Here is a 12,380-nt window from a genome sequence, read left to right as displayed (position 1 = left end):
AACCCCTATTTTATTTGACTTAAATTTTTGAATAGGGATTTTATTCCCGAATTTTCATTTTCAAAAGTTGGCAGCTATGTTATGGTAGCCCAGAGAATACAGTTGATCCTCGGTATTCACAGATTTCATAGGAAGATCAAAAAAGAAGTGGGAGACAAGTTCACTATGAGCAACATGGCAGATGTGCTTTGCAAGTTTGAATGATCAAGGGATTATTACCACAACATAGAAATAACACATGGTAACACAGATTCTCTACATGTCGAAAACTTGGTATATGAAACATTGCCAATATACTCCAACACATTAAATTAAATAAAGAAATGAGGCAATAAGACATTACTGAGGTATTAAGCTATATCAGAGAATCGCCCCCTTCCGTGATGCTTCTTTGTACCTCGAGCACACCCTGCTCTTTTCATTATATGTGTACAAAATAAAATTTTATGGTTTTCATTATTTGCGAGGAACTCTGTGAATACTGAGGGCTGACTATGAACAACATAGTAGCCAAGGAACACCAGCATGCCGAGAAATTTGAGTTGAAGATTCTGAAAAATTTAACTATCTTTATTTTAAAAAGTCACTGAATTGGCTGAATACATACTGTGATCTTTATTAAATGTCACTTTTCCTGGCATGCTGGGAATGAACCAGACCCGTAACATTCAAAAAGCTGCTGTCCCTCAAGTTTTACGGCATGCCGGCTAATTCAATATTTATAGGTACATAATTTGAGACATATAATCAATTTCATTATACAAATCAAGTTAAATTGCAAACTTTTATGCAAATTTTAATTGGATGGATTGAGTCGATTAACTAAAATTTTTAACTGTGATTAACAATTGATCGATCAATCGTCCTGATTAATCAAACCAGCTCTATTCATTATCAATTTTTTTTTTCTTCGCAGGGTCAAAACTGCTCTTCAACAGTTCCCATCTCAAGGGACTCAGCAGTAACAAGCTTTCATTGTACATGCTTCATGGAAAGAATCACTTGTGCGAAAGCCCTACATTTTTCATTGCTGTAAAATAACTACAATAAAATTCACTGTTGCATGTAGTTTTTTGGTATACATCTTGTGTATTTGCTTGTGTAAAATACAGAATTTACTGGGATTTCCAGTTAACACTACTTGAAAGGTGTCTTGGCTTCTGTGGTCTATTAGATGTCTTTGGTTTGTTGTTTTCCCTTAATATTTTTAAGCAAGTGTGGATGTAGTCAGACACAGATGTAATAAGATCCAATTTAACGAATTTTTTAGTTTCTGTGCCTGTATGTTAATCACAACCTCAAAATAATGATTTTACTCTTCCTAAGGTGTTACAAGTTGGAAGTTTTAGTTACTCTACTTTGCCTAAAGGCTAGTGTTCTTAATCAGGTGTGAGCTGGAAAATATTTGATGCGAGTTACTGATTTCACATACTTTTGAAAGGTGGTGTGGAAATTTGAATTGAAATTTTTGCAAGGGGTGCGGCATGATAAGTTGGTCAACAACACACTGGCCAAAAACATGGATGCAATTAGCAAAATGAAACATACCAGAAGTGTAAGAAATTGGAAGTAATAGAAGTGACCAACCTCCTTCTGGTGGCACATCATGGCACCAAGTGTGGCATGTGAAGGTTTTCTACAAAAAATTAACAAATTTTAATTTAAAAAAATCGTAATAAAAAATTTTCAGCCCATTGTATGAAAAGCAAAAATTTGACAATTACGAATTTTGAAGAAAAATTCTGAAAATAAAAAAAAATTTTCATGCATTGTATCACCCTACAAGGAAAAAAATTTTGGCTGACAATTACGATATTTCTGATGTTGGTATGATGCTGCTGTTACATCAGATTGATGTTTCATGCCAACGTAATAAATTAGTGACAGTTCAGTGTAAAAAATGGCAGTTAGAAAAAAAATTTGGAAAAATTAAGGTACACACACACACACACACACCAACTGGGTTAAGTGAAACTGCTAATTTCATTAGGGCAAATTCAATCCAGCACACGTTGGAAAATTCAATAAAAATGTTTGAAAATATGACAGCAGGTTTGGTAAATCATGGTTTTTTTTTTTCGGGCTCAAACTTATTTTTCTTCAGTTTTTCAAGATTAATTAGGTTCCACTTTGATGAGTTTGGCAAGTGGAACCTGTGTCTGATTGTACTTTGAAACCATTCACAAAATGTTGATCATAAATGAAAGCGTGAACAAAGTGAAAAATTTTATTTGAACCATAAAAAGTCCAAACATTTTATTCTCAAAGTACAAAGCTAATTAACAACCTTAGTATGTAAAAACTCAATGTAATTACTTCATCCAGTAAATATCAACGAACATTATATGAGGCAAATAAACAGAAGGAAATGTGAATTTTCCTAGACACTCAAACTTCGGAGATGATGAAAATGTCAGGACTTCACTTATAATTATACTTTTATCTCCAATCAATATATATTGGGCCATTGAAAGGTGGATGTCGTAGCGATTCTTCCGAAATTTCTTCCAGACGAGACAACTTTCGTTAGTTGCTATCTTTATTGATTTTTTAGTTGCAAGTTTGACAAGAACTCAGTTTACAACTTTTGCTTCTGAAATGGTTTTTGTCACTATGTCTATGAAGTTTCATTCTTCCTCTATTTACAGACACGCATTTTTTGTGTCTATAGAAATAACTTGTGTTGACTTAGGAGCTTTGTATATTCCGTTCTTCAGTTTCGTACCACAGTTGATAAAGCCAATGCAAGCAGGGTTGTCAAATTTGCTCCCCAGGTAGATAGCCATTTCCCCGGGCTGGGTTTTTTAGGCTAAAAAACCCAGGTTTTTGGGGAAAAATTGTTTTCGAAGAAAATGTGTTGCTTTCAGGTTAAAATTTTATTTTAAGGTTAGTTTTTATGTATAGTATTCCAAAAATTGCTGCATAGGGCAGTGTTTAGAATATGTATATTTTAAATTATTGTTAAAAGATTTTTTTGGGAACAAAAATGTGATAAATAATTTCTTGGAATCACAAACACTTTTTATAATTTTTATAATTTTTATAATTTTTTTATGTAAACATTTATGTATGAGATTCACATATTAAAATCTTACAAGAAACCACAAACAAAATGAACCATGAACTTAGATATATAATGCATATATTACACCTAATATGTGATAAACATATCCAAAGAAATTATTGCTTATTTATAATACACGATAATTTTAATACACACACACAAATCCTTGTATAAATAAATTGAAGCATCTGTGAAAAAGTAAACCAACGTATGTAAACTGAATTTTCATTCACACAAAAAATATTTACATGTTTACATTACTTTTTTAAGTTTTATAAAGGTACATCAGACTTTAATAACTGAAATATCAAAAGACAAAAATAAAATTAGCTTATAAAGAAAAGAAAATAACTTTGTGGGATTCTTGAATTGTGAACATTGGTAACGAACACCTTCAAGTGAAACAGAACAAAAAGTATAGCTTTTCTATGAAAATAAGACCTAAACAGAAAATAAGCCTTAGCTTGATTTTTCAAGATGCCCATAATATAAGCCAGACGCCGAAAATTGGCCTGTTAAAATCGACAGCCAGATGAAGGCATTCTGCAGGTCTGTTGCTATACATGACAGGCTGTCTTGTATAAAGTGATAGTAATATACAATAATATTGACATCTGTATTTAATGATAATTCAAGTTATTGTGTAGTTTCAAGTCCCCAAAAATGGCTAATTTGGACAAGTGGAAACACCTCCAGAGATGAATCCTCAGAATGTCTGCTATCTCCTCCTCTTAACCAGATCATTTTTTAATTATTACTGTTCTTTTAAAAATATTTCAGAATTTAATGAAGCAGGGATATTCAACAGTGAGGAATTAAAGGAAAAGAGAAGCATGTGACTAGCTCCTGAAAGTTTGGGTTCAATTAAAAAAACTATGGTTCTGGTTACATAGCTAAAGGTTTTATTTTTGAAGGATCAGAACACTTTTGAATATATTATCTGCTGGGTTTGAAAAATTTAGAGAAAAAAAATTCAGGCACCATCCTGATTTCTCAGAATTTTCATTATCAAAATTCATTTATTTTACCACAAACAATTTTCTTTATGCAGTTCTGCATATAACTCGAGGTCCAGATACAATTATGCAGCAGTGGGTGTGTGTGAGCAATTATTCCCTTTATAGAGAGAAACTGTCACTCTCCATTGTTCATACGAAGTACGAAAGCCTGGATAACCAAGCGGAAAATTCACATTCCTCTGTGGGGAATCGAACCACCAATCTTTCACTCTCCTGGCGAGTGTTCTAACCATTGAACTACGGAGGACAGACATTTTCCTTACTTAGAGCATTTGTATGAATGCGGAACAGGACTGTGCATGGACAGCCTCCTAGCTCAGCTAATAGCTCTTACGACGTTAGCCCCCCCAGTATGAAAGCCTGGTTAACCAGGCTTTCGTACTTCATAATTGTTCCTTTGTCGTATGGTCAATTTTATTAATCAAATACATAGCGTAATGTGACCAAAAATGTATATTTAGACATAATGTAAGATGCAAACAAAGGATGTACATGTTTAAATTAGATATTTTGAGGTTATGAAAATAGGAAATTCAATTTCCCCCATTTTGCCCAAAAACCCCGTGTTTTTTACAACCTTGAATGCAAGTAGGTATGGGGTTGGTGTAAATTCATTGGGGGTTCCACTTGCACCAGCACAGGAAAACTTGGGAAAGTAAGTCTCTTGATTCTTTCTTTTCCCCTAAATAAATACAATTATACTATGAAAATGACAGATCAAATGACACCAAAATTGCAACACATCCCAGTTGCAAACCCAGATTTTTATCTATGTATATCCAAGTTGACAGATAGCAAAAAGAACAGACAAAAGTCAATTTTCAAAAGGTATTGCTCACAATTACCCCAATAGCTAAATACAATCGATTTACTAGTATAAACACATTTGCAAATCAATTAAAGTTATTTATAGAATGCTATCTACGTTTAAAAAAAATCCCTGTAAATACTTTTCTGGTGCTTCTGAAAATATTTATTCAAGACTGCGTTTAAATGTTTCTGAGAGTGAAAAACTTGCAAAGAAAATTAGAAATATTGACAAAGAAATATTGCTTCATTGCTTCAGTTTCCCATTGTTATGGTATCAATGAGTCTACAGTCAAGAAATAACTTAAAATTTGATCAGTCGTTGCTGTCACTCACTACACCTGCTACTACACATATAGCAATGAATCCACGTCTCATGTAAAAAGCACTTTTTCTGTGAGTGCGATAAACGTATGCAAGTTTTGTATAAACTTCGGTTTCAGAAACAGTCAGCTCTATTAATACCTTCCGTGTCGATTTCTATTAATTAGTTCTCTACATAATTTATTTTATCATACATTTTTCTTATATAATTTCTTTTATCTACATTAGCGAACATTAACAATCCAGAAAAAGTGTTTTCGTAGTCCAAACCAAGCCTTTTTTAACATGTTAACTGGTTGGGATTTTACCCCACTAGTGGAGATAAAAAATGGCCACTGGTGGGCCAAAGCCCTTTTTCAGTTTTCTGAAGCAGCTTCAATTTCAATCCCTACTAATATGATGGATACTACTACGCCACTATTATGAACTATGTAGCGACCGTTTTGGTCGTAGCAATTGAAACTTCGTGCATACGCTATATGGTCCATGGGAAAATGTAAAATGCAGTAAAAAAGCTCCACTTTTTCTCACCTGTTGGTCGAAAAAAAATTTAACTGTTTTTTTTTTATTTCATAAATCTCTCTCCATGATCTCATTAAGATATCCGAAAAATTTGGTTGCATTCGGATAAGAAAAACTACTCAGAGTACACACACGGGAACTTTAATTATAATCATATTGTACTATTTAGATTGCTGCTGCGCAAATGAAAAATTGAGAATTTTTTAATACAACAGAACATCCCACTACCACTACCCCCTCTCCCAAAAAAAAATCTGGAACCCCAGGTTTCTGCAGAGCACTAATTAGACAACAATGGTCTGAAATGATCTGAATCGGTGGCTCTTATGAGCATCCAAAATTTCCTCGCTCCTCTGTATTTTCTGTTGAAGATCTCAATAAATCTACAGTATTTATATCTATATTTTATGCGATAAATCAATTTATCAAGGTACAGTAATGCTAAATAAAAGCTAATAACAGAGTTTCGATTTTTTTTTAGGAAATTTTAGAGGCGTTCAGGGGAAGCATGCTTAACAATGTTTCTTGCCCGCCCACTCCCACGCCCCAGATCCAAGAGACCCAAGACCAAGGAACTTTGCTACTCATCGACTTGATTTTTTAATAAATTTCTTGTAGAAAAATTTTATATGTAAGAGTGGATCCCTGAATCCTCCGGTGCCCGTCAAGCTCCCTCTTGTGGGATTTCTAAAAGTTGTTAGACTAGATTCTAAAAGCAGTCATACTTTTCCTTTTTGTTTCCACTTAAACTCTTCACATCTATGCTTTTTTCAAAAGTCTCTGCGAGGCCACTTAATCACTTGCTGTAACTTTACTTCTACTTGGTTTGCATCCATCAGCCCCCTTAGAATATTCCAGGGTCACTAAAGAATCTGGTCTAGATTATATAGTGTGCGAAAAATGTATTGATTCTATTACTACTTTTTTCCAAAAATCTTTTTGCCAATAATTAGTTAAATTCGTAAAATTTTTAAAGGGTGTCGTAGTGAGATGGGTCAGCACACATTAATCTACATTGATGTGGGCTTGTTCAGTACTTTGAATCGGTTCTTTTCGAACTATTCTGGGGATAAACGTTATCATATCAAAAGAGTAAATATTTGAGAACCACTGCTTTACTGCTCTCCCTGTAATTAATATAAAATGGAATGCCCCCCCCCCCCGCGCGTATGTGCTTGAGTCCCATATACATGGAACAACTTTCAGCATGCCCCCCTCAATGTTTTCTTCATATGTCGAAACCTCTGATAACAGGATTTTGCTGCCCCCAACTATAAAATTCGATAATTTTATAACTGCTGCCCCCAAAATTCTTCCGCCTGGAGAAGTTGCCCCCTAGTTCCGGCCCTGTTCATAAAGACATTTTCAACACACGAGCTACTACGATATATACACTAATTGTATTTCATTTTTACATCACCATATCCAAAGCAAATTATTGCCCCATATTACCGTGATTGTCAACCTTCTGAAGCCCGCAGCCCAGCTAATTTCTTTTTTGAGAGTGAAAGGCCTCGTAATACACACGACTAATGGGAAATAAATGGGTAAAAATAGACGGTTAACCATTCACGGCCCAGTTTGACTGATGCCACAGAATACGCTTGATATACCAAGGCGGTACATCAAGGCGTCTTAATGCTCCTATGAAGAAGAGTGAACTTGTCATCCATCTTTGAGCAAGAAACAGATTTGCTGCTCCAAGTGGTGTCTCGGAAATCATGGAAAAGCTGGAGGATAGGGAACAGCATAGCAATAATGCTTATGTCATACTTTTGTCAAAAATGGTAATGAGTCAGCCTGATATTTCAAGGAGTTCTAAAACGAATGTTTCAAACTTCGAAATGAGTGTGTGGTTTCATATAATTATTTATCCTCAATATTTTTTTATGTATCGCAACCAAATAAATCTATGGAACTTGATGATTTAATGTTTCTGCCCAACTAGGTACAAACTTAACCCATTAACGACGACTGATTTTTTTTAAAAACAAAAAATGAGTGGAACCACTTCCACCATTTATTGGCAAAGAAAAACCTAAACTTTAGAATGGCAAATTTTCTTATCAACCGGCGTTAATGGGTTAATGAGATTCTAGCAATTCATAGGTGTCCTTTTTTTACCCATGTGCTGACAGGTATCTAGCCTCTAGATTTGGAGGGGAGGGGCCACAAGTAATGTAATTTCAAAAAATTTGAATTTCTAACCTTCAAAAATACTAGTATTAAATTAACAAAAATTGGTTAAGGTAGCATAAAAAATCATTTTCACACACACATTCGATATTCCTTTTCTTACGAAAATACTTGAGAATACTTTAATTTGATTATCTGGGGGGTTTGGAATGGTACCCCCCCCCCCCCCCCCACGTGAACGCTTTTGACTCTATAGTTGATTCCCCTTTCAGTGCCCTTTTTCCCAAGTGACCGACCAGTGAAAGTTTCTTATAAAATGGCCTGGTCCAAGCTTTTCTATTGTTCATACAAAATACTGGGAGATGTGATTTATTCTTTTCATCAATACCTCACATATTTGCAGATTAAATAATGATAGCTATGGTGTGAAAGTTATGCGAAAACTTTTCTAGTACAATGTGATTATAATTGAAGTTCCCGTGTGTGTACTCTGAGTAGTTTTTCTTATCCGAATGCAACCAAATTTTTCGGATATCTTAATGAGATCATGGAGAGAGATTTATGAAATAAAAAAAAAAACAGTTAAATTTTTTTTCGACCAACAGGTGAGAAAAAGTGGAGCTTTTTTACTGCATTTTACATTTTCCCATGGACCATATAGCGTATGTACGAAGTTTCAATTGCTACGACCAAAACGGTCGCTACATAGTTCATAATAGTGGCGTAGTAGTATCCATCATATTAGTAGGGATTGAAATTGAAGCTGCTTCAGAAAACAGAAAAAGGGCTTTGGCCCACCAGTGGCCATTTTTTATCCCCACTAGTGGGGTAAAATCCCAACCAGTTAACATGTTAAAAAAGGCTTGGTTTGGACTACGAAAACACTTTTTCTGGATTGTTAATGTTCGCTAATGTAGATAAAAGAAATTATATAAGAAAAATGTATGATAAAATAAATTATGTAGAGAACTAATTAATAGAAATTCACAGAAATCGACACGGAAGGTATTAATAGAGCTGACTGTTTCTGAAACCGAAGCGATACCTTATGAAGATGATCAAGATTTAGAATTGTAAGACAAGTTCATTATGAGCAACATAGCAAAGGCTTCGTAAGTTTAAATCGGCACTGGATTGTTTCCATGAAATATAGGCCCATCTCTGGTACGTTTTTCACAAGTACAAAAATTGATAAAGGTTGCCTTGTTACTATACTCTAACAAATTAACTGGAATTTAGGAAAAACGACTAACAGACATTAATTATATTGATCTTTCCACACACACACAGAAAGCATCGCCTTGAACCACTGGATCCCTCCCCCCTCTCTACTTCCACACAAAGCAGATACCGTAAAAATGAAATGCATAAAGAACACCAAATTTTAGGGTTTGGGTCATTGCTGGAACGTAATCCCCGCGAATACGGAGGGACGACTGTACCTTTATACGGCCGACGGCCAATTACGCTTTGTTACATGGCGGATTGGAATGAAATGCGATGTACACTCTCAGCGAACTGAATAAGTGAGTAGAACCAAGCAAAATAAAGTGTATGAATAATTTTGGTATATATGATTTCTATTCGAAGCCCCGTAGGCCTATTTTTTTATTCATCCAAGTTACTAATTTATTTTTATTTAAAAATATTTATAATTATTTTTTTCAAATTTACTGTTTTTTTTATATTTTCCTCGAGCAGCCAAGGGGCCTCAAGGGTTCCGCTGAGCAAAGTGGTTAAAAGCCGTCTGCTTAGAGATATGTGAAGCCCAGACACACAATTAAATATAAAATAATTTTTTCTTAGATGGGGGCCTATATATATACTTTCGAGTTGGATATCTATGCAATATATAACACAATGATTTCAGCTTTTTATTTTTATCTTCTCACACAATCATTTTTTTATTGAAACAGTTCTTAAGTTGCACTGTATATGTGTCGTTTGTAACAAAATTTAATCAAAGTACAATAGAACCTCAATTATCCGGGGGTGGATTATCTGGGAGACGGATTTACCGGGATACGAAAATGTCAAAACTTCACTGGAAGTAAAAGAGTGCCAAGAAAAATAATTGTTCCTTAGAATAACGACTGAGAAGGACGAAATTTGGTAATTAGAAGAAGGTATATTATTGAAGTCAGCGTCGTAACCAGAAATTTATTTTGGAGGGGGACCAAAGTGATAGAATTATAAGACAAACATGTTATTCTCCCTATAGATCAGAAAGAGGCGCCGACATGAAGAAAACATAGGGGGTGATGAAATTTGCTGGTTGTCCCGTATATACGAGACTCAAGCGCGTACGCAGGAGAGGGAAGGTGCAGCATTGCATTGTTTTTCCAGAAATTATTGGGGGACTCAACCCCCTTACAAAATTTACTGGGGGGGGGGGGGGCTCAAATTGCCTCAGCCCCTAGGTCCCGGTGCCTATGACATCAGCCATTTTCCAACAAGTTTTGTCTCTGCTCGAAATTGACAAAAAAAGACCTCAGTGCAAACCAAAAGTACTACTTCGATATTTCTTGGGCAGTATCCTCGGGGAAGTACCTTCCAGATTTAACAAACAGACACCGGAGAAACAGAGCCGGTTCTGGACATTTTTCAAGTGTAAGCGAATAATACTTTGGTGATAAAAAATCGCCTCTCCCCTTCAGTTGGCGCCCTTAAAAATTGGACCCTTTCAGTTGACGCCTTCTGCGACTGCGTAGTATGTAGGAATGAAGATCCAACCCTGCAGAGAAAGATCGTCAGCACAGGTTTTGCTAGTTTCTAGGGATTTTCTTATTGTTGCCGAAAACTGTTTTGGCCTAGATGTCTTTCCTTGCAGAGATCGTTTACAGTTTCGAAAGCGTGGTGATGATTCCTATAATATCTGCATTGGAACCACAATCCGGAACTCGCATGCAGGGCCGCTACTAGACACTTTGTCAAGGCCGGAATTTCGGTGCCCCTTGCATGTAGATGAAACAGTTAAAGGATGAATTTGTTGCCCCTTCTTGTCCAGCGCCCAGGGTACCAGACTGTCCTGTTCTCCTCCTCCAGTTGCGGCCCTGGTCGCATGTCCTATGTAAACAGAATCAGGTTCTGACGAGAAAAATATGCTCTTCTACAGCTATAGTTCTGTGATATCAATGTAATTAAATAGAAATTGATTCAAAACGAAGGTAACTGTTCCGCTCTTAAAAGATTGGATATCCGTTAATAAAAAAAAATACTGTACTTGGGTTATAATAAAAAAAGGTAATTTCTTTTAAAATTTATTAAAATATTTTAAATAAAATTTAGTCAACGAAATCTCAAACATTTTTCTTCATCATGGTTAAATAATATTTTAATGATATTTCAACTAGAGCACGCACGCACGCACACTCTCTCTCTCTCTCTCTCTCTCTCTCTCTCTCTCTCTCTCTCTCACTCACTCACTCTCAACGAAACATCATCGATATGGGCTTTCGGAGCCGAAGGCCCACTCGTGTACCCTTGATGACTGCACGACACAAAGCTTTGCGCCTCGTCTGGGCCCGACAACACCGACATTAGACTGTTGAGGACTGGAAACACGTTGCCTGGTCTGACGAGTCTCGGTTCCAATTGCTTCGAGCTGATGGACGGGTATGGAGGTATGGAGACAACCTCATGAATCCATGGACCCTACATGTCAACAGGGGACTGTTCAAGCTGGTGGAGGCTCTGTCATGGTATGGGGCGTGTGCAGGTAGCGTGATATGGGACCCCTGATACGTTTAGATACGACTCTGACAGGTGACAGGTACGTCCTGTATCATCATCCTGTATCATCGTCCTGTACAGCATCCTGTCTGATCACCTGCACCCATTCATGTCCATTGTGCATTCCGACGGACTTGTACGATTTCAGCAGGACAATGCGACACCCCACACATCCAGAATTGCTACAAATCTGGGATGCCTTGCAACGTGCTGTTCAGAAGAGATCTCCACCCCCTCTTACTCCTACGGATTTATGGACAGCCCTGCAGGATTCATGATGTCAATTACCTCTAGCACTACTTCAGACATTAGTCGAGTCCATGCCACGTCGTGTTGCGGCACTTCTGCGGGCTCGCGGGGGCCCTACACGATATTAGGCAGGTGTACCAGTTTTTTTTGGCTCTTCAGAGTATAATTTAAGCGGCAATACAGATTTTCTTGTCACCGTGGTGACCCGGCGCCTGAAATTTCGTCCAGCCCTGAACTAGAGCGAAGTTTTCGGACAAGTAAAAATTTTGATACACACAAACGACATCGTGAACTAAAACAGTTTAGGAATCGCAGCGCTATACAGTGTCTTTTTTTGTCCACGTCCCCTCCCCCTTTAGACAATATTTTCTCCTCGTGTTCCCTTGTCTTATTGTCAGGCGCCTCTCCACTGTTATCGAGGAGCAATACACTCACTACTTATTTCACTCAGTAAATTTATAGTGAACAAAAATTTTATAAATTAGTTCGGTCTCCGGTAATAAATTGATCAATCTGTTCTTTTATTT

General features: G+C 36.4%; 1 protein-coding gene across 3 annotated transcripts in view; it reads left to right on the top strand.

Moving 5' to 3' along the window:
• Positions 1 to 1,068, top strand: part of LOC149072141 (armadillo repeat-containing protein 8-like) — a 64,443-nt gene extending 63,375 nt beyond the window's left edge. For all 3 annotated transcript variants that reach the window (XM_089246729.1, XM_089246727.1, XM_089246728.1), the window contains exon 17: positions 917 to 1,068. In XM_089246729.1, coding sequence (XP_089102855.1) covers positions 917 to 965 — 49 coding nt within the window. In that variant the 3' untranslated portion in view covers positions 966 to 1,068. The remainder of the gene's footprint in view (positions 1 to 916) is intronic.
• Positions 1,069 to 12,380: the final 11,312 nt, after the last annotated feature.

This window comes from Pholcus phalangioides, unplaced genomic scaffold, assembly GCF_987345545.1.
Source record: "Pholcus phalangioides strain wild (caught in Gottingen) unplaced genomic scaffold, Ppha-v1.0 ptg000017l_1, whole genome shotgun sequence".
In the NCBI taxonomy this organism is placed as follows: Eukaryota; Metazoa; Arthropoda; class Arachnida; order Araneae; family Pholcidae; genus Pholcus; species Pholcus phalangioides.
Note: the sequence above shows the minus strand (reverse complement) of the source record. Positions and strands in the feature narration are given on the sequence as shown.